Source organism: Rhinoderma darwinii, chromosome 11, assembly GCF_050947455.1.
Source record: "Rhinoderma darwinii isolate aRhiDar2 chromosome 11, aRhiDar2.hap1, whole genome shotgun sequence".
Taxonomy (NCBI): Eukaryota; Metazoa; Chordata; class Amphibia; order Anura; family Rhinodermatidae; genus Rhinoderma; species Rhinoderma darwinii.
The window spans coordinates 31,615,623-31,638,540 of NC_134697.1; the positions used below are offsets into that span (position 1 = coordinate 31,615,623).

General features: G+C 41.5%; 1 protein-coding gene across 3 annotated transcripts in view; it reads right to left on the minus strand.

Annotated features, from left to right (window-relative positions):
- Positions 1–22,918, minus strand: part of MYOF (myoferlin) — a 118,935-nt gene that overhangs the window by 21,880 nt on the left and 74,137 nt on the right. For all 3 annotated transcript variants that reach the window (XM_075841011.1, XM_075841010.1, XM_075841009.1), the window contains 18 exons: positions 22,623–22,747; positions 21,702–21,808; positions 20,471–20,663; positions 19,047–19,202; positions 18,242–18,373; positions 17,109–17,272; positions 15,700–15,814; positions 12,973–13,078; positions 12,006–12,148; positions 10,840–11,013; positions 10,214–10,325; positions 9,632–9,709; positions 9,015–9,196; positions 8,763–8,921; positions 7,537–7,635; positions 7,225–7,386; positions 6,927–7,092; positions 4,900–4,976 (listed from right to left, as the gene is read on the minus strand). In XM_075841011.1, the coding sequence (XP_075697126.1) occupies positions 4,900–4,976; positions 6,927–7,092; positions 7,225–7,386; positions 7,537–7,635; positions 8,763–8,921; positions 9,015–9,196; positions 9,632–9,709; positions 10,214–10,325; positions 10,840–11,013; positions 12,006–12,148; positions 12,973–13,078; positions 15,700–15,814; positions 17,109–17,272; positions 18,242–18,373; positions 19,047–19,202; positions 20,471–20,663; positions 21,702–21,808; positions 22,623–22,747 (2,450 nt within the window). The remainder of the gene's footprint in view (positions 1–4,899; positions 4,977–6,926; positions 7,093–7,224; positions 7,387–7,536; positions 7,636–8,762; positions 8,922–9,014; positions 9,197–9,631; positions 9,710–10,213; positions 10,326–10,839; positions 11,014–12,005; positions 12,149–12,972; positions 13,079–15,699; positions 15,815–17,108; positions 17,273–18,241; positions 18,374–19,046; positions 19,203–20,470; positions 20,664–21,701; positions 21,809–22,622; positions 22,748–22,918) is intronic.

Genomic DNA, 22,918 nt, shown 5'->3' on the forward strand with positions numbered 1-22,918 from the left:
TTTCTTTAACTTTTATTACAGAAAAGGCTGTCCCTTCTCTCTATCCTGCACTGATAGAGAGAAGGGGCTGCCGATTAGTGCAGTGCTATTTTGCCGCCAAAAACGTGCTCGTAAATACGGGTGGAATACGTGCGACACCGGACCCATATTTACGCCAGTATTTACGGGTGGGAAAAAATACGGTCGTGTGCATGAGGCCTTAAAGGCTCTGTCACCTCTGTCAAAGAGGCTCTGTCACCAGATTTTGCAACCCCTATCTCCTATTGCAGCAGATCGGCGCTGCAATGTAGATTACAGTAACGTTTTTATTTTTTAAAAACGAGCATTTTTGGCCAAGTTATGACCATTTTTGTATTTATGCAAATGAGGCTTGCAAAAGTACAACTGGGCGTGTTTACAGTAAAAGTACAACTGGGCGTGTATTATGTGCGTACATCGGGGTGTTTTTACTACTTTTACTAGCTGGGCGTTCTGACGAGAAGTATCATCCACTTCTCTTCAGAACGCCCAGCTTCTGGCAGTGCAGACAGCTGGGCGTTGTGAAGAGAAGTGGATGATACTTCTCGTCAGAACGCCCAGCTAGTAAAAGTATTAAAAACGCCCCGATGTACGCACATAATACACGCCCAGTTGGACTTTTACTTTAAACACGCCCACTTGGACTTTTGCAAGCCTCATTTGCATAAATACAAAAATGGTCATAACTTGGCCAAAAATGCTCGTTTTTTAAAAATAAAAACGTTACTGTATCTACATTGCAGCGCCGATCTGCTGCAATAGCAGATAGGGGTTGCAAAATCTGGTGACAGAGCCTCTTTAAGTTCAATGCACAACAGTATGGACTACACTCCTAAGCTCCCTCTAGTGGTGACTGCATGTAGTCCAAATGTTATATTTTATATCAATGCAGGAAATTTTGGAGCTCTGTATCAAAAAAAACAAAGATCTGACTATAGAAGACATATTAAAACGTACTCAACTCAAAAAATTATGTTCAAAGGGAGGATATTCACTTTAAATGGGCAGCAGATGTAAAAAGAAATTTTATTTTTAAGTGATATTTCATTGAAACCATTGTGAAGATTTTGGAGAGATTAATTTAAAATACATTATGAAACAAAGACTACAAGAATTCTGGAAGACTGTAGTCTTTGTTGGTTTTACTACATTAAGAACATTTGATCTCTTTAAATACTCTCCAAAATCTCTTGCACCCAGAATCCCAAGCAGTGTTCCTGATGAACCCGGAGATGACCCATCAGTGCATCTTGCTCATGATATACATACATGCACTGTGGTTGGAGAGGTCAGTTTTCCGACTGCGGTTGACATGCTGCTTAACAACTGGAAATTATATGGAATAAACTCGTGAAACTTTCATACATCTGAATAGTATAACATGTAGAAAACATCTAAAAAGGACAAGTCAGAATGATACGTTCCAAAATAAGAATCTCCTGATTTATATGGGAGATATACCATAAATATATGCAGAGTTAAAAGGGGTCGCCCAGAATTAGAAAAAGGGAAAGCGCCACTTGTCCATGGGTTGTATCTGGTATTGTAGCTCAGCCTCATGGAGAGGAGCTGCAATACCAGATATGTCCCATGCACCAGAGTGGCACTGTTCCAGGAAAAAAAGTACACCATTATCTTATTCTGGACTACTCCTTTAAGATTTGGAGTTGATGGATTCACTGATCACAAATGTTGAAATTGAGTTAAATTAAAGTGTAGCTCCCGACTTCAGGTCCACTTAACAGCTCCCAAAATAACGAGCTGGCTGATCTGCCATATATGCCCCTCCAGTCACAGAGCCTCCTTAATTATTTAGCGTAGAAGAACAAATTACACTTTATTATTGTCTTGTTGCTTAATAGGAATCAAGATGGGACCAGGGTTGTGGGAGCCCTCACATGTTCTGACCCCCATGTTTGTCACTTCAGTGAAGGAGGAATTTAGTGGATGCAAAAAAGTGAGTGGCGGATAGCAAAAAGGTGCAGGGCCAGCTTGAGCAGACATTATAAAAATTTGGCATACAAAACTGGCTGGATATTAAAAGAAAAAAAATGTAATAAAAAAGAATCAACCCTCACCTCTTTTGTTCTAGCACTGCTGCTCCAGTGGTCTCTTTTTTTTTCCCCCCCCCTTCCCTGCAACGATGACGTGCTATTCACGCACCGGACCACTTCTGCCAATCACTGGCCTCAGCGGTGATGCTAGCAAGAATGGCATAAGACCACTGAAGCCAGTGATTGGCTGCAGCAGTCACATGCATGAGATTACTCGTCCTGCAGTGATGACATGCCAAACACAGACCGGTAGGGACCACTAGAGCGGTATTGCTGGAGCGGTAGGGGATTAAACCGGTGAGTACTTGCTTTACTTTATCCACTTTCCTGCTCGTAGTACTTTATTAAAGTTAAAGGGGTTGTCCAAAAAAAATAAAAAACGCACAGCACAGTACATTTGCCCTCATAGCCATTGGCAGTTCGTTGAAGCCCATGTCCTCTAAAGTCACTGCAGACACAGGTTGTATTCAGTTGATGACTTCTGCAGGGGAATTAGAAAATCGCCGTAGGCTTATGTCTCATGCACAAGGCTGTATTACAGCTCCATACAAGTTCCAAGTTGTACAGGGCTGTAAGACAGCACCCATAGAAGAAGCTTATAATGCTGTACTGTACCTCCACACCCACAATTTTTTACAGAGGCATACAAGTTGTGCCAAGTTCCAGCCGATGCCGTAGAATACGTTATTACAACTAGAATACCTCCGTAATGCAGTGCTGTATAATCACACCATAGGGGGGCAAGCAGAGTGCCTACTGCTCTGTTATACAGAGCCTCATATAAGCCATGTGCAGCCATACTAGCTCTATGCACACAACAGGACAGGCTTTCAAATACAAAACTGATATTATATGAGGGAATAGTTTTTTGTGCAACTCCCAAATATAGTCTTTAATGTGGCTCCAAAGGGAGGAGCGCATCACCTACATTTATTTTTTTTATTTCAAATAAGCAAATATCCAATAAAACATCTTATTTGGATATCAAGGGTTAATACCTCTGCAGAAATATTAGTCTAGAAGCATAAAAATGCAGAAAACTAGAAATAGCGTAGAGTAAAAGCGGATTTACCCCAGCACAATGTAGCTGAAGTTATCATAGCTATTCGCACTGAAGGCAGTCACACACTTCAGTGTCCATTAAACTGGGTTAAGATCGTAAAAGGCCATCTGTGGAAGGATGAAAAACCTTACAACCTGCATATGCACAATTATGAATGGGTTTCTAGCAAGGTTTCCCATTCATGAACCCAACACCAACGCAGAAGCTAGGATGAATACATTTCAGAACCAAGGCTTAACCATCTTAATCTAGGATAGATCAGCACTGTCCAAATGTGCCCATGGTCTAGATAGGTTACCTAAAAATAATAGAGGCTAGTGCTAGATGCAGATCCATTGGGCTAACGTCTTCACTGGAGGCCTGCACGATTGTCCGTCTAGAGAGGCTTGAAAGATTTAGGTAGTTCCAGACCCACCACCAATCTTCATCCGACCAACGTTGTATCAAGGCAAACACTTCATAAAGATCCTCATCATGTTTTGCAGACCTTGCCTCTAGTACTTTTAAAGGAGCCTCATTTGGAAGAAATCAAATATATCACCTCCAGATTGGACTCCAGGCAAGAAGAAGGAGTTCCGATTGTTATTACTAGCAAAACTGTAAATCCGTCTTGTAATCTCTGCATCTTCAGGTCCAATATAATCTATGTAGATTCCTTGTTCCGTGTTTACAGATCCAAAACACCAACGAAAGTATTTTGTGACATTCCATTTCCTTTTATAAATTGGGGGTGTATGCACTATAAAAAGGAATCTGACTACTATAGGATTCAGGGCGGGGGCCCCCCGAGCATATCCCTATATCCCGCATAGATTGAACGAGCTTGCACAAGGTTCACCCCCTCCACAGGTATCCAAAATAAGGCAGAAGGGCATTCGGAACAGGTCACCCTTCTGTATTGTAGGGGATGGGAATAAGAGGGGTAATGGGTATTCTGTACCAGTTCGATTGGTTATATAGGCCCCCTTTTTCTTTATGCACCATGTGGTACTATAAAGGCCATGCATAAAAGATCGAAGACTGGTCTCATCAGCCCGCACTAAAATGTATTACAGGTTATATAGGAACTAAGCACACACACACACACACAAGCCCTTAAACCCAGTCAATATCAGACGACAGACCGACACAGAGGGACAGACACTTGGTGATTACTACCTTTTTTGGACTGCCCTGTTTGAGATGAAACAGGTCCCACTTGTCTTGCTGCTGTAGAAGAAGGCCAGCAAGATGTTAAGTATTTGCATGGTATATTACGGTGAGGAGTTACCTTCAATGCTTTGTTTTAATGTTGCGGGATTTGTACGGTTAGGGGTCCATGACATGGGAACGGTGTGGGACCGTTAATATACACAGAGACACGTCAAGAAAGGTTGTGGGAACCGGTAAAACGAAGGGTAGTGGAAGTCCTAAAATCTATTCATTAGTAATTTTCCATAGAGGCAAAGACACTGGGTTTTCACCTACCACTTTGTTACTTTTGAGGTTACACATAGACCGCCCTAGTGCCAATGGCTTTGGCTGCCAGGCATGAAACGGGTTGGTGTTGGTTAAACAGAACGAGAATACATGTTATGGAGAAGGTTGGTCTAGACTCTTGTGAAGGATTGGTGGTCAGAAGCAATAACAATGACAGCGTGGTGTGAATGGATGGCATCCCAGATCGTGCACAGTTAGTTTTTTAAAGGTACAATATTGAACATTGACATAATTCATGCAAAATAAAAGCTGAAGCACAGGAAAGCTAAAAAGAGCAAATATTACCTGATTTGCCAGCAATGGTTTGGTATCTTCCACATCTATAACTACATCACGAGGAGGGGAAGAAGACAGGAGCGCCACTGAAAGACACCAGAATGGAGTACGTAAAACTATCCTGCCTTGGTAAGAAGACCCCTTCAACTCAAAATAAGGAACAAATACTCAAGGTTTTAATATATTGCACATATTTTGTTTCAATTCCATGCCGGTAAATGGTCCCTAGCTGCGTCTTGTGGTCTTTGCAACTCAATGACGTTTTGTTTGAAAGACACGTAAAAAGGTGTTGTCCAGGATTAGAAACCCATTGCTGCTTTTTTCCAAAAACCGCACCACACCTGTTCACTGGTATTGCAGCTCAGCCCTATTCTGTTTGATGTAGCGGAGCTGCAATACCAGACAAAATCCATAGACCGGTGTGGCGCTGTTTCTGGACAACCCCTTTAACTGCCACAACCATTTGCTGGCGGCAGCAGTGACGTCACTTAGAATTTGCAAAGTAGAGCTACTTAAATGTCCATGTTTATGAATCTCTATAATGTTTAGGCGACCGATACAGCTTGAGTATGTTCTAATATGCATTCATACTTTCACCATGTAAACTGGAGAATATATCATAATTTTTTTAGAACATAATTTTATATAAATAAAAAGTTTTGTGCTTCAATTCACTATTTTCAAAATCTCTGCTTGCTGTTAGTGTTTGGAAACATTCTTATGTACATGCAAAGGCTAAAGATTCATACAGAGCTAGACCGGAGCAGTCCGGTTTCAGCAAATTCATGTTACTTTTTGTAGAATGAAAAGTCAGACAATTTTACAATATAATTTATGTATTAATTCCTCACGGTTTTCAAGATCTCTGTTATTATGTAGGAACATTCATAGTTTTCTTGCAGTGGATAAATTCCGCCCATGGTCATGTGATGGGCAAAGGCGCTGGGATTGTTACACAGCTCTGATATACATACTGTAACGAGCCGTGCACCTGTGTGTCCATCACATGATCAAGACAGAATTGTAACCACTGGAAGTAAACCATGAACGTTCCTACTGAAGAACAACAAGTAGAGATCTTGAAAACTGAGGAATTAATATAGAAACTATATTAGAAAATTGCATAACTTAAATTTTCTAAAGCCGGATAACCCCTTTAATATATTTGTGTCCAGTCTAGGCAATCCTCTGAGCAATATACATAAGCAGCATAAATCTCTTCCTGTTCTGATAGTTTGCCACAATGTACCAGTGTAAATTGTATCATTTCATAAGTACAAGCAGTTTAGACCATAGATAATGGAGTATTCTGGATACAATTAAAGGCCCTTTTACACGGGCCAATCATCGTGCAAACTAGTGTTCATATGAATGCTCGTTCCTGATCATTGCCCGTTGTCTCGCTGATCGGCGATACTTAACATGGCCGTGAAAGAGGACCTTAAATGTAGCAAATTCTCAGATGTGAAGTATTTTTTTTGCATGGGTTTTTAAACACTGGATGTAGAAAGGATTTTAACAACAGGAAATAGAGACTTAAATGATAAAAAATGGCATGGAATTGAAATACAAAGTATGTGATAAAGTTGTAATATATTTTGTGTAGAGATATCGATTGAGGTTATAAGCCAGGTGTTCTACCCCAGTGTCCCCATGACAACACTTCCTGCGTGTGCTCTGTCTTCCCTGTATCTAAATTAAGAGGTCTACATCTTAACTATCGCTATTTAAGAAAGTGTAAAAATTCATGGTTAGCAATTTAGATTCACGCTTGGTTCTTATGCCAAAGCCCAGAACAAGACGTTCATTCAGTAGACAATGGAGCCGAAGCTGCAGGCCTCAGGTTTCCAACTTTAGTCAATGATATTACCTAGAGAGTAACAAGATAGTAAAAATGGCTTCTAACATCTTCAAAGGGTTTTTAAAATAATCTGAAAAATTTTTATTGAGTAAATCTAGTATACTAAAATATTTTAAAGAAGTAATTTTTAATTTAGAGAAATACGTTTATCAAACTAAAAATCATAGCGATTTACCTTTTAATTCAGCAGCATCATCCAGTCTTGCGGCATATGGATCACAGCGGAAGTGCTCTAGCGTGTCGATGGTACACTGCCCCACTACTGGCTTCCTTCCAAATGGCCGATGATCGATCACTTTAATGATAATAGGGGGCACATACATTTCTTCTTTAGGCAGAAGCTACAAAAAAAGATAAAAATCTATCAATACTTGACACCAATAGAACAGATGGACCATACAATGCAACCTCTATATATTGTCTATAGGTTTCCAATGACGATAAGGCGAGTTTATATAGAACTCCTTACTTACCACTTTCATGAAGAGAATAGAACTTAAGAAGTTGGGGGTCTTCTTGAGGTTTTTGATGACTGCAGACTGAACAATTTCTCCGCCACACTCCACAATTAGGCTGGGCGATGTCACAGATGCCATTTGGTAACTCTTCATGTTGCGTAATCCCCATGTAAGGATCTATTACACGTGAGAGATTTATTAAATGAATGTGACAATAAAGTATGGATTCACGGAATGAAAATAGTAATGTAATATCTGTATGGAATAAGAGAGGATTCATTGCTACAGAGGAAACTCTAGTCCAAATAGAAGTGAAGAGATGCCTACCTCTATAGCAGTAAGCTGAACCACTGGTCGGATGCCTTGAGGCACCATGTATAGCTTGGGAGCTCGTTGGGATGGTAGTATTGGCAGGTTTGAACCATCCTAAAGAAGTAGAAAAATATTTATTGCATTGGAATGTCAAATTGAACAGCCAGTGACTTCTATAGCTTCCAGCAAGGTTGGATTTAACTCCTAGAGGACACACCAAAACCCAAGGGGCTTCCGAAGAGGAGACAGACATCTTCAAGTCATGCCAACTTACAAATTCTTATTATAGGTATTAGGTTAGGCATGACACCATGAGTGGACATGGTCATGAACTACACATGCAGCTTGTGCCACAAAACCTAAATCACGATCTGAAAAACTTTACTAAAATAACCTTAATTCTGGACAATACCCCCTCTATCCAATTACATATACACTGTATGGGATAGAATTATGTCCATCATTCAGGGGCATAGGTGTGGGAAGCCTAGTCAGGCCTGGGCCCTGGGTGCCACAAGGGCACCAATAAGTCAATCTTCCTTTGCCAGGGTATTTAGACACAGGGCTATGGCTGCAAATCTTTGCAAAAGTAACGGCAAAAATAACAATTTCAAAAAGTACTAGACATTCAACTCTTAATACCGTGAGAAGGGAAATTATGTTAAATTGGATCCAGGGAAATGATCAGACTACATTTGTGGTCGATTTTTTACCCCGAAGAACGGCAAAACAGTCTACAATCATTCAGGGTAGAGGAAGCTCCTATGTGGGTCACTAACTAACCCATCCTTGTCTTGACAAGTAAATGGCATGTTCATCCAAATTGCCATGTGCCCACCCAAGCCTCGTAGGACCTGACATCTGTGGATGACACTGCTCTAAGAGGGAACAGCGAATAGTTTCCAATCCCAGAGGATTCATTAAACTAAGTGAAAAAGGATTTGGAAAAAACTTAATACCAGTATCGATCGGAGAGGGTCAATTGAACTGGGAATTCCAACAATACACTTTTCACTATTAGGAAGGAATACAGTACATTAGGAAGGAATTTTTTTTAAGAAAATTTGTCCTCATTTTTGGAAACGCTCTAAAAAAACATTTTGTTTGACCGCCTTAGGATGAACACAACATGGAAATAAAAGGTCGAACTTTTAACTTTTTCCAACAAACGTAAATGGCTATTAAACTTCACATGTAAATCAATTCCACTTCCCCTAAGATTACATTAATAATAATGAGACCTTGTCACGCAGAATAAGTTCGGCCGCCACCAGGATGTCTCCGCAGTTTTTTTCTGCATTCATCACAGGATACCATAGGAGTTTCGGGGTGATGTCTATTCCAGGATTCAACTTCACTAAAGGGGAGCATATGCTTCTGCCTAAAAATTCATCTTTCCCCTAAAAAGAGGCACATACAACAATAAAACACGCATAATAAAAATAAGTTTTACCAGTAAGCATTATGTTACATCAGCACGATGACACCCTTACCACTTGGTCACTGTCAAATATTTCAATGACCACATTCGGCGGGTTCTGTGTTACTGTTAGCGGATCTCCATAGATTTCAACTTCACTGAAGATCAGAGTTTGGTCCCATGTTGGGTTCAGAGTACAATGAATGGTCTCCGTAGTTTTACTGCGATGAAGGAATGATACATGTGCATAGGGGTCTAAAATGAGACACAAATCGTAAAGTCTGGATTAATATCTATAGAAGTGATCCAAATCAAGTCCATGATGCCCTTGACCGGTCACCACAAGAAACTCTACAAGACAACTGGATCGAATGTTGTCACTGGATATGATCTACCACATGGGGCCCAGGTCTTGTTTAGGATGTCCTAACTCGTGTACCTTAAAGGATTATTCCCAACATAGAAAATGATGGCATATTGCTAGCATATGCCATCACTACCTGATTGGTGGTAATACGACTGGCGGGATGACCATCAAACCTGAGAACGAAGGGGCCGCAGCAGCTTCTTCAATGTTTTTTCCTGAACAGCGGCGCTCCCGGCTATTGCATCTTTATTCTTAGGATTGGTGCGGGCTCCGGCAGTTTGACCATCACCGATGATATATTGATTTCTGTTAATAAAACATACCTGAGAAGCTGTCTTTATCCATTGGTGTAAGATTCCGAGCTTGATACAGATAACAGCGAAGATGATAACTGAAGACTCCTTTGAAATAATAAAGGACCCGCCAATGTTAGATGTAATTTTTGAGGAGTTTAGAATAAAATTGACCAAATCAAAAAGCTATAGGTTGACTGAACAAACCATAGATATTATCGGAAATATATAAGCGAGTATACACCAAGCAAATTTCATGCCCAGATTACAATTCATTCCCATAGAGCTCAGCTCTGGATCCACCATGGGGATAATACTGCACAGAACACAATTTATAGACCTGCATCAGACCGGGTACATCATCTGTGCATATGTAAAAAGTTGACTGGTCAGATCGCTGACAATTTGGATTGTGGTTACATATTTTATGGATTGAACGGGCACTATGGGCTTTGGGTTTGACCAATTAGTTGGACATATACGTTAATGTTCAGCCACTGAGTATGTGCAAATTAGCATGGTCCTGTAAAAATATATAAGAAATAAAAAAAAAAGAGACAATCTAGAATAAAAGATACGATTTAAGGCATCTCCGGGCTAAAGTTTGCTTACGATCAAAGGTGCAAGAAACAATGGGTGTGTTTGCCCCAAAGATATTGGCCGCAGACTCTTTCCCCTTCTCAGAACTTTTCTTGTCTTCTTCCTCAGTACTGGTATCTGTCCCCTACAAGCAGACAGATACATGAAACACAGTAGATTCTAGATGGACGCACTTCTCACATACCGTAGTACACAATTTACACCAATGGTATATAAAATCTTTTAATCTATATTCAAAAACTCTGTAACCTCACTTGTAAAAGTTGTAAGCGAATAAGTTAAAGCCACATTTACTAAGACTGGTGTATTTTACTTTAGTCATTGGAGTGATTTATGCCAAATTTATTAAAAGGCGCCAGTCTAATAATTAATTTTCCACATTTTGACCTCAAACAAGCAAAAAAAACAACAAAATCTAATATCAGAAGACGTAGCTTTGCGCCATTTTCAAAAAACGATTTATAGTTTAGGTCAAACTTATTGTTTCCTTTCATCGGCCCTTTCAACTTTGTCACACTGGTGGAATCGGTTTAGTAACTGTAGGCCACAATGTCTAAAAAAAATAGTGCCACCTAGTGGTTAAATGTTGACAGGAAACATTTAACACCTCATTATAGCATCATTTTGATCATACTTACTAGGGCTCCCTCCAGTTTGAAGATGGCAGAAGCACCAAGACTTTCAGCAGGAGCCATTTTTCTTCTCCAGCGCCTTCGACGAAAAGTATCAGAGCTGCGTTCTTTCAAGTGAAATTTCCAGCCTATGAGGGCAGCGTACTCCCAGCCTTCACGTTCCTCTTGAGAAAACGTTAACTGTAATGCACCAGATAGAACCATAAGAATACAGTACATGGTCGAGGACAATATAGATCCCTTGACATAGCACACATTTTGCTTCTGTCAAAGTACTACAAGATGTTCTAGGATTTGGCGATGCCGCCAGAGCATATGAAGAGCAAAGATTGTAGCTGTCCAGCACGGACGCTAAGAAGTGGGAACGCTACGAAGTCAATTTAAAAAGCATAAGAAGGGCTCCCTCTAGCGGACATCCTGTAGTATTTTCTATAGTTCTGAACCAGCAAAATTGTAGAAAAATCAGACGTTGAATCTGCCTCCAAAAATTAGCGCATTATCCACATTGATTTGGGATGGTGTTTTTTTTTAGCGTTTTAAAAAAATAAAAAATAAAAAACAGCCCACTGAAGTATTTGATTTCGAGTAGTAAAGTAATTGCACATTATTTGACATACAAAACAGCACCAAAATAATTTGCCGCTATTTCCCTCTGCTTCAGAATAATTTTGGATTTAGATTCCAAAAGGTCAGTGCCACATGAACTACGCTGCCAATTCCCATTGAAGGCAATAGGACGCAAAATAGAGGAGTTTTCCACAAGGATGCCGACGCAGAAAAAAATAAATAAAAAATAAAACATTGTGTGAACAAACTCAAACGGTTTCGTGTATAAGCCACATATTTAGAGCTATGGATGAGATCCGGTCCAATGAGATAAAAAAAAAAAAACTTTTGGAAAGGCTTTCCCGATCAGAATGGATTCCATCCCGTTGACTCTAAATATACAGTTCCTGCATGGAGCTATAATATGGTCACGTGTGCATAGCCTTAGGGCTGTGAACCAAGGCGCGTTCCTAATATTACAGAGATAAATGATAAGCTTATGAAATGGCTCCAGTCTGTATCAATCTCATTCCTTATTGTAAGTCTCTGTGGTACATGCGAGTGCTATACAAATAAAGAACATTATAAGTCTTGAAGCTCTTGTCCGTACACCTCCATTCATTCACCTGTCTAGCAGCAGAGGTTACGTTTGGATCCTTCTTTCTTTTCCTCACTAGTCTCCGGCGGCGGTGAGTGTGGTACATTTTCTCAGCAGCCACCCATGATTTGGGCTTATTGTCTGGAGGAATTGTGATTCCATATTCCCAACCTGGAATAATAAATAACAGGTATGCAAGTCCAGAAAATAATTCTACATGCTGATTTTATATTATAACTTACTTAAACAAATACACATTAAGTTGACCAATAAACATATTTGACCCTGATCATGTTGCATGAGCTGTGAGAACCCAATTTCTTCTATATGTAGAATACTATAAGGGGGTGACCACAGGTCCAGCGCTCGGCTTTGTATCAACTAAGGAAAAGTTAATTCTGGTTCCCATCCCCTATAAAGTCATACATACGAAGCTCTATGGTGACATTCAAACATGGATTTATAGATCTACAGCCTACATATCATCCTGCGCTGCCCCGACACTACTGCCTCCCACCATGCAATGAGTCTACTGGAAAAATATGTATCTCTGTTAGGATTAAAACTTCATTATTAACTCTTGCTGCTGGTGCCAAACATCCGAGACACCTGCCCCACAAGGTACTCCCTAGCTACAACCATGGGTGGTCCTAATGTCTGGGATAGGGAGATTGAATTGGAAGCGCCACTAGAGACCAGGATTGACTGGAAAGAATGACATCCACTTAATATTGTAGACCTAAATAAATTCAGCGTTTTTTTTTTTTTTTTTTACGAGGTCAGACATTAGAATAATCAGAGAGACACACAGGCTGAAACCATAGACCCAAAGTCCCAACGTTTAATGACCAGCTGCAGATTGCTATGGCATGCTGGGATTTCTATCTTTACAACAGCTGGGACAGGCGTAGACTGCAGATCAATGCGCAGCAAATAGGACAGACTGAATGTAAGTCTGCAGACTCTGACCACCTATCATTATATATAAAACATACCTTTCTCATCCACAGCTCGATTAATATCATAGATCCAGGCATCGTCTTCCCATACCCAACCATACGGGCATTCAAACTCCCCGGGAGAACGGCTTTTCTCTCCATTCTGGAAACAAAAAATAAAATAAAACCTTCGGACATGTCAGAAGTTTTGAATGGTGAGGGGCCGGGCACGGAGACCACTACCGATTGCTAAAACAAAGTGACAGAATTGCTCGGGTGAGCGCTGTGCTGCTTAGTTTTTGATGGCCTTTTCTCAGAAAGCCAAGCGAATGCTCAGGGGCGTAACTAGGAAAGACTGGGCCCCATAGCAAACTTTTGATTGGGGTCCCCCCTCCCCTGGGTGTCACACAACCCCCCCCCTTGTAGATAGTGCCTTTTTTACAGCCCCCCCTGTAGATAGCGCTGCACAGAGGGGGACTGTATGGCGTTACCTACGGGCGGGACGGACTGTATGGCGTTACCTACGGGCGGGACGGACTGTATGGCGTTACCTACGGGCGGGACGGACTGTATGGCATTACCTACGGGGGGACGGACGGGAACTGTATGGCGTTACCTACGGGGGGACGGACGGGACTGTATGGCGTTACCTACGGGGGGGACGGACGGCGACTGTATGGCGTTACCTACAAGGGGTGGAGGGGACTAACGCCATACAGCCCCCCCCCCCTTGCAAGGAACGCCATACAGCCCCCCCTGCAGGGAACGCCATACAGCCCCCCCTGCAGGGAACGCCATACAGCCCCCCCCCCTGCAGGGAACGCCATAAAGCCCCCCCCCCCCCTGCAGGGAACGCCATACAGCCCCCCCCTTGCAGGGAATGCCATAGAGCCCCCCCCCCCTTGCAGGGAACGCCATACAGCCCCCCCCCTTGCAGGGAACGCCATACAGCCCCCCCCCTTGCAGGGAACGCCATACAGCCCCCCCACCAGGGAATGCCATACAGCCACCCCTGCAGGGAACTCCATACAGCCCCCCCCCCCGTAGGGAACGCCATACAGCCCCCCCATCCCGTAGGGAACGCCATACAGCCCCCGCTGTAGGCAACTCCATACAGCGTCCCCAACCCCCCAAAAAAAATGCGACCTACATTGTGTCCTACAAATAACATGCATCCCCTATGACAAAACACATGTATCTCTTATCCACAGGATATGGGATACATGTGATCGCTGGCATTGATAGGGAGAACGGGGGACTGAAAGTCCCCCTAAGTTCTCCATGACTAACCTCTGACTTCCGGCATCTGCACAGCTCAATAAAAATGAAAGGAGCGCTGGTCACGCATGCGCACAAGCGCTCCATTCATTTCTACGGAGCTGCGGACACAGACCCCGGAAGTCCAAGGTTTGTGATGGAGAACTTCAGGGGACTTTCAGTCCCCCGTTCTCCTTATCAATGCCAGCGATCACACATGTATCCCTTATCCTGTGGATAGGGGATACATGTCTTGTTTAATGGCAGAGCGGGGAGATACCTCCCTGCTCTGCCGTAGTGTTCAGTGGCGTCGCGCTGTAGCAGCCATAGCGGCTGCTAGCGGAGCCTCCGGCCATGGTGGGGGCCCGTGCCGGCGGGCGACACGGGCCTCCTCATGTTGCGGGCTCCGTAGCAGCCGCTACGGCGGTAGTTACGCCACTGCGAACGCTGTACGGTCTCAATAGAAGGTCTACAGATCCGTACAGCGCTCACTTTGCTTTGAGGATAGCAGCAGCACAGTGCTCAACAGCGCTTCTTTCAGCAATTGGTGGGGGTCTCAGTCCCCAACCAATAAAAACAGTTGCTATGACATGTCAAAAACATTCAAAAGTTTAGTCACTTTTTAACACTCAGCTCCGTGCAGGTATATGGCTTTGTTTCTGACTCCTCAGTCTCTACGCTTCGTTATGAAAACAAAAATGGAAAAGTCATCCATAGAAAATTGAGGATGCTAACTCTGACTAGAACATTAACCACTGGAATATGAGTCACTATGGTCAACATCTCTTATTTGCATTAATAAATCCCTGGGTTGTGAGTTTCTCAATTGGACACCAAGCAAACAATACATAGTTACAAAAAAAAAAAAACAAAAAAAATAAAAAACACAGGTCCATCAAGTTTTACCCTTCTCCATCAATTACACATCTTTCACGGTTTGATTTAATTTTGACCCTCAATGCGGTTTGTCAGTAAATAAAAACCTAGCCCTTTTTAAATGGTGACATAGTATCTGCCATTACTAGTTCTCGGGATAGGGAACTCTTCCCTATACTAATGTCTGAAACATCTTTCTTCCACATGCAATGAATGTCTCCTGGCCCTTTGTACAGTTCTTGGAAAGAATAAATCATGTGTTAGTTCTTTGTATTGACCACACACACACACGTTCATTAGATCACCTATAAAGCGTGTTTTTCCAAGATGAACAAGTCCATTTTTCCTAGCCTTTCATTGTAAGAGACCTACCATCCCTTTTAAAAATCTAGTTGCCCACCTTTGAACACTCTCCAGTTCTCCTATATCCTATTTACAATGTGGAGGCTAAAAAAAATTCTCTCCTTTTATACACTAAAATCTGATTTGCTTTTGCAGCTGCTTATGGACTTTGAGTACTGCTGCTTAGCTTACTTGTAACCAGAATACCCAAGTCCTTTTCAGTTTTATTGCATTTAATGTTAATGCATTGCATGTTCCTCCACTTGAAGTTTAGTTTAATTGGAAAAGCCAGAGCTTTAAATTTCTCACCACATCAGTGTATGGCTCATCAGGTTGTTTCCAATCACCACCAGGGTATCGACTCTCATTCTGAAAAACTTCATCAGTAAATTCACTGTGGCCAGCGTCTGCTTCAGTCAGTAAACTGCAGGAAAATACAGGAGCATTGGATGTACTGTGATGCTTAACGACTTGTATGTTACACTTGACAACTGGAACACTGGGTATAATGAGGTTGTATATTTTGACCAACCTGATTACAAAGATTTTATTTTAGGAAAGAAAGACTTTATTTTATCCCATAATAATAAGGATTAAAATCACAAAAACACAACTACTATGAATTAGTCTGGACCATCCAGTGTGTGTGTGTGTGTGTGTGTGTGTGTGTGTGTGTGTGTGTGTGTGTGTGTGTGTGTGTGTGTGTGTATGTACTTTCCGATAGTCACAGCTGCAGACAGTCAAAAATGTATTTATCTCGGTCTCCGCACCGGATATGAAGCTCTGTATCAAAAAAATAAAGTATTTTGTAATTGATCCTGTTAAGAGGAGAAAGAGGCATTTCTCTCTTTCTCCTCTTATGAGCCACTTCTCACCCCCACCCCCTGCACGGATCACTCTCTCAATTCACTGCTAAAATCCACCTTGAGAAACAAGATGGACTATCTGCTTAGTGAGGCATCGGGTTACATGCTGCCCATATAAGACTATGGAGAGGGGAGGGGGTGGAGCAGCTAGAGGGAGACAGAGGCAAAGAGACAGATGATTCTTCAGCTTCTAGTAAGTGTTCGATCTCACCCTAGTGCTGGATTCACAGCTCATTACTGCTGTATAATGTCCATATTGCTGCTTCTAAGGGTTCTCTACAAAACGATATTAAAGTAGGATCTCCTCTTTCTCTGCATGCAATGTATAGGAGACATCATAGAAGCTAGGTAGCTACCACTCTATAGCAGTGCTCAGAAAAAACAATGGACAATTAGAAAATACAGAATACAAGCCATAATTGCCAGAAATAGTGTTATTCCTCTTGTACACATGTTTATTCTGAAAAGTCACCTGAAAGCACAGGTATGCTGATCTTTATAGCACCTCCTAAACATTTCTTGGCAGTAAGCTCATTCAGAAGAGCGTTAAACTCGTCCGTGTGCACACGGACCCATTGATTTCAATGGGGCTCTTCATACATGCCTGAGTTTTCACATAGCGAGAGTCCGTTGCATGAAACTCATTGCATGTCCTATGTTGGCATGTTTTCACGTGATTTGCGCATCAATTCCATTGAAGGAAAAATGTTTAAAAAATGATGAGCTTTGCGAGTGTGCGAAAACACGTCACTTGCAAAGCATACTGATGCAATAACGCAATGCAGATGGACAGATTTACATGTGTAAATCGTTCATGCTCCTGTGAACGTAGCCTGAAGGAATAAATCTCACCTTCTCTCTTGGTCCACAACCCAGTCATCTTCCCACTCCCAGCCCTTAGGTGGGAGGAAGCTCTCCTTTTTCAGCTTGATTGTTCCTGTGACATCAGAAAACTTAGGACGTTTCAGCAGACCCGTGGTTCCCCATTTCCCGAATATCATAGCTTGGTTTTCATACTGGTCAAAAACAAGTATCATAAATGAATAGATTATCCTGCGCAGAATGAAGTACCTTTATTAAGCAAACAATTACATTAGAGACACTCCATTTCTTCCATTATTAAATTTCGTACTTAAAGTAAATCTCTACCTTTCATCATCGTGTAATTTGTGAATATATCCTAATTGTATCAGAAAAACAGAATTGACCACGGAGTTCCAACTCCCCGGTATAGACAGTTAAAAGCTCAAATTGTCTGCCAGCAGCCACCACTAGAGGAAGCTATGAAGCTTTCTACATACGGTCTTATTATTGAGTTCAATGTAAAAAAACAAAACAAAAAAACAGTATGCCGAAGACTCCCAAGCGCCATCTAGAGGTGCTTGAAGGTAATGCTAATTTTATTTGTGCAGGTGATTTGGAGCTCTGCAACCAAAAAAAAAAAAATAAAAATAAAAAAAAAAATTGAGCTCTGACCCCTATAAATATATTTTAAAAAAGCACAGTATGTAGACCTACATGGATTAAAAAAAACAAAATGGGTGGCAGGAGTGGTCATTCACTATAGAGAGTCTATTCCAAACACATTTGCCATATATTAGTAAATCAGGAGTTAGAGCAACAGCCAAAGTAACGATCACAAACTAATTGATATCTATAGTAATATTACAAAAATACAAAGTGCCAGTATCGGCTTCTAAGAAGCTAATCCAAAGGGGGCAACAAATATTGCTGCACTTTGTTTTCGGTTGTCCCTTTCATTAAAATGGTCACCACATCAAAACAAAAAAGTGCCAACCATCGGTCATACCTCCCAACCAGCTCGTTTTTCGTGGAAACTGTTCGCAAAATAGGAGGGACTTATGCAAATTTTTCCAGTAAATGGAGATGCAAATGTTGGAAGGTTTGCACTGGTTAATCCCCGAATTTGAGATTTACGTATAGATGGCACATTTTAAACCATACAATCAATATGTCCATCCTACCATCTCGGCGTACACACTGAAGGTCCCTTCTGCATAGCTGTTGAATTTCTTCTCGACTGCAGTCAGCCCCAGCCAGATGTTGACTCTTAGCTGAACTGGAATCTTTGTACCTTTATTTTTGTCCATTGGGTACTAGGATACAGAAGAAATATATTACTAAATACTGGACTGTTGCGATTTCCATTTATAACAGTGCCAGATCCGTTGTACAGCATATACCACCATCATCTGATGGACTTATAATGTGGTCCATTTGGTTCCATTGCGGTGTCAGTCGTTGTGACGTAAAAAGTGGTTGCTGTAAAACCCAGTGATGAGCGGTTATTAGGGGACGCTGCTGGCACCTAGACACATTTAGGTGCCTATTTAATAATATAGGGAGGGCTCTCTTCTGTACATCCACATATGGACAGGGATTGCCCTGAGTAGACAATCCCTTTAATACTTAAGTGTCCAAATACTTTAAACCATCTCAAGTTAACATAAGCGAAGATCCAATTAATGCGATTGATAAAAAGACGTGGGTATCTCGCCAATAAACTGCAAATATGAAAAAAGGGACAGTGTGCTGGTCAGATGTCAGCCACAGAAAACCCCAAAAGTTAATAAAAACCATTACCGAAAATGAATACCAAAAAAAAAAAAAATACAAGAATTAAATACATTTATTCCAAAATACCAAATCCTGGTATACATTTTTTATTAAAAATGTAATTATTGTAGAAGTGAATAGGTGTAGAAGTGTCAGAATATAGTCGCATCGTTCTATTGTAGACACTTCATTAGATCATTCACCATTTCCTACCTGCAGGAAAATTGTCTGAGTCTTCCCACAGTATTTTCCACAGGCTTCTTCACTGGTGGATGAGAAGAGAACTTGGTGGGCAGGGATGCGGGCATATGCCAGTCTTTTCTCTGCTCTAATCATCCAGATAATCACATCCGGCATACTGTTCTGAGGCTAAAATAAAAAATAATTTCTCCTCGTCTTATCATAGCAATCCCATAATACCAAAACCACAATAAGATCAATGATCTCATACATCGCATTCACCCGCTTGGATTACACGACCATATTGAAGAGTTTAACACGCACCCGGGAAATGTAATGGTAAAAGATGGCAGTGACCTCATGTGCAATGCTGATCCGATCCACAAAGACCCTGGGCTGTAATTGCTTATAAATGTGCATTTATTATATACGGACTTTATAGGGGGCGAGTAGTTTTGCATTTAATAGTTGTATATCAATTGTAATGAATAGGAATTACTTTCTGGGTGAAAGGTTTTCATTTAGTTCAAGGGTCTTTGTATATGTATTATAGCACATTTTGTGCGGTCCTCTGAGGATTGGTAAATTTCAGCTACTGTACTTATCCAAGAGTGTCCAATAATCCAGAATACCTGATAATTGGAACCTAATGGGCGGCAGGTTATTACCAGATGAAAAGGAATTTTACTGTATTAGTTTAGAGAGGACCTGTCACTAGGTCATACAAGTTGAACTGGCTTACTGACGTCAATAGCACGGTCTCCCCGATTCCAGTGCCGTTTTCTTTTTTTCCTGGACCCCCCCCCCCCCTGTTCCAGCGATATGGTCCACTGTCCTGTTGGCTCCCTCTATGCCAATTTGCGGTAGTTAGCCAACAGGGTGTGAACTACCCCCAAGCTGCCTGGCACGGATTGGTCAGCATCGGAGGCAGGTAAGCTAGCTCCACCCCTTCAGCTTACAGCAACAGCATATAGCAAATTTGCATAAAGGAAGTCAACCTAACAGTAAGCCATCTCTGAACAGCGCTGGAATCAGGGAGACAGCGCTATTCAGGTTAACCAGTTCAATTTATGACCGGTCCTCTAAGTAGGCAGCCAAGTCTACTACAATAAAAACAAATTTTTTGGAACCAGACAAGATTTAAAGGGGTGGTCTCCTCATTCACCTCATTTTTACAGCTGACTGCTGCGATTGCGGAAAGTCCTGTTGATTAGCTGATATTTCACTGGGAAACGCTGCAGCTGGTCACACATTTCACACTAGTGTGATTTTAGTATTGCCTGCCGACCATTCAAGTGAATGACTGACTATGTAATAGGTGGTCAAGCGGAGTTTTCAGGTGTGACAGATGACCTTTGTTAGCAGCTCCACATTCTGTCTTATATAGGGGGGGGGGGGTCTTGAGTAGGAACCCTTTCTAATAGAAGTGGATGATGTAAAATATGTAAGTGACTGACCTCCTCAGAAATCTGTTGTAGTCTTTCAAGCCAGTCCTCTATTTCGGGCAATGTGGTCTTCACATCCGTTGCTTCGCCCCTCATCCTCACCGCGGCCTCCCCGATCAGCTTGAGGGAAGTCTGCCTGAGCTTATAGAGCTGCATGTCCAGCATCGTTACATGGGACTTCCCTTCCAGAGACGGCAGCTGTTTCCTAAACATCACAATCAGAGTAAATCTTCCCATTTCCAAGGTTATTAGCAGAATGATACAGCTGAATTCATGCAACCATACCAAGTGCTCATGTAATCTCCACATAGGGCTTCCATGTCTTACTGATAAGCAGCAGCCTGTGCAGATATTTGTAGTGGATAGAAGAAAGAATCCATCTATTGACAGATTTACAGATAAGAAAGCGCAAGAAAAAGGAAAAAAAAAAATAAAAATGAGGAAAGATAGACATATAGAAAGCTAGAGACACAGATAGAACAGATCGAGAACTAGACAGATAGAAACAGACAATACAAACTATCTCTCGCTCTATGTTCTAAGGATTACTGCTCAAATGACATTCAAAATAGAACAGCAAAGAAATAGTTAAAAATCACATTAACCTGCACATAACCGGACAGGTGAACTCTCCCAGTCACTATTTTTAGCCTCCCAGTGATCTATAGGTTTTCACGCGGTTGCCAGGGAGGGCAAAAGACATCCACTGTCTATTCAATAGTGAACTGGGCATTAAAGCCATCCAGCATCATGGTGGGGTGTACGGACGCGCACACAATGTACAGACGCTAGACGGCGTTAGGACCCAGCGCAGTGTCGCCCCGAGCTAAAAAAGAGATGGGAGCAAGGAGGGAAAGTATATAGTCTTGGTTTGGAGTCTAAATTAAGTTAGAGGTCAGGTCTGAATATTTTTTGGGGGTCTGGTCTGGAGTCTGAATATATTTAGGAGGTTTGGCGTGGTGTCAGATATTAATAGAGGGGTCTGAATATATTTAGCCATGTCTATTTTAACAGGCCACACCCCTAGAAAAGACCACTCCCATTTCGACTTGTTCGAGTATCACTCTGAAGGGCTCTCCCAGGTGGACATCTCTATTACCCATTTCTCCACCCGATTTAGATTAGTCAGAGACGTGCATATTCCATTTTTAGGAATGCAGTTGATAGAAAATAGAAGAATGGGATAGTTGTAAACATGGTTGTACACCCATCAGACACATCCACGACTAGATGAAATCCATACATTGTGTCATCAATGAGCTGGTCAATTAACTTCAGCCATATTTCTGCCAGTCTGGTCTCGGGAATCTTTGATTGTATTGCTGATTTTAGTGCCGAGATGTTGGATTGCTAAAGAAAAAATAACAAAAAAAATTACAAAGATCAGTGTCTCCGCTCATTTATAAATGAGAATAATCTTCTAAGGCAACAAGGGTTTCCATGAATAGAGACTCCGTTATTTAGGAACCTTCCAGGCACAAGTGAAACAGTGTTATGCCTAGTGCAGGGTCTGAGGGGGCGGAGCATGACAGGGGATTTTCTGTCTGATCACCCAATCCCTGGGTCATGCACCCACCCCTCATACACTGTTATGCCTAGTGTACGGCCTTAGTTATACCTGGAGCAGTCCTTTCAAAAGGGGACTTCTTAAATAAAAATCAGATATTACTAATAGATAGTCACACTAGTTCATTTTTTTTTTACAATGTGCTTTGATTTTAAGGCTAGGAAAACCTTTGTTAATATGTTTTTTGTAAAGTATGTGTTTTGGCAGACTAAACATTTTTCTAATAATGTTTTATTAAAAATTTAGCATAGTTTCAGCACTGCAGCTTCTATGTATCCACTACACATAGAAGCTGCAGAACGCCGATGCAAATCAAATCAGTCAGTGAGCTGGTCTGACGGCTTGGCTGATAGCGACTCCTGCGTGCCTCTGACACACAATGTAACGCTAATACCAATCAAATCTAATATTTATACACACACACACACACACACACACACACAGGTTTAGTATGCCAAAACACACACATTACATAAAAAGCATTAAGCCTTTACATTTTTACATATGGCCAATTTGAAAACGAAGATATTTCTCTAAAACTGTAAAAACCCAGTGAGACCCGACCTACTGTACATAAAACCTCTATAATTGACTCACCAGCCTTTCCATCATCCCATGCAACATATTGACAACATCATGTCGATGACATATGTCTTCCCAATAGGAAGTTAGTGTCACCACAGGTTTCGTGGCGGACCATGGGAGGTAGTAATAGAGGTTACCTGTAAATGTAGTGGAGATGGAGGTTAGTGACGATTTACTTTACCATCTTTAAACTTTATTGACTAGAAGACATGACATGAAGGTTCGAGAGAAATGGCAAAAGCAAGACGCTCTATACTCAATTGTAAATATCACAAAACTTGTAGTGTTTGTATCATTTTTCCCTTTAT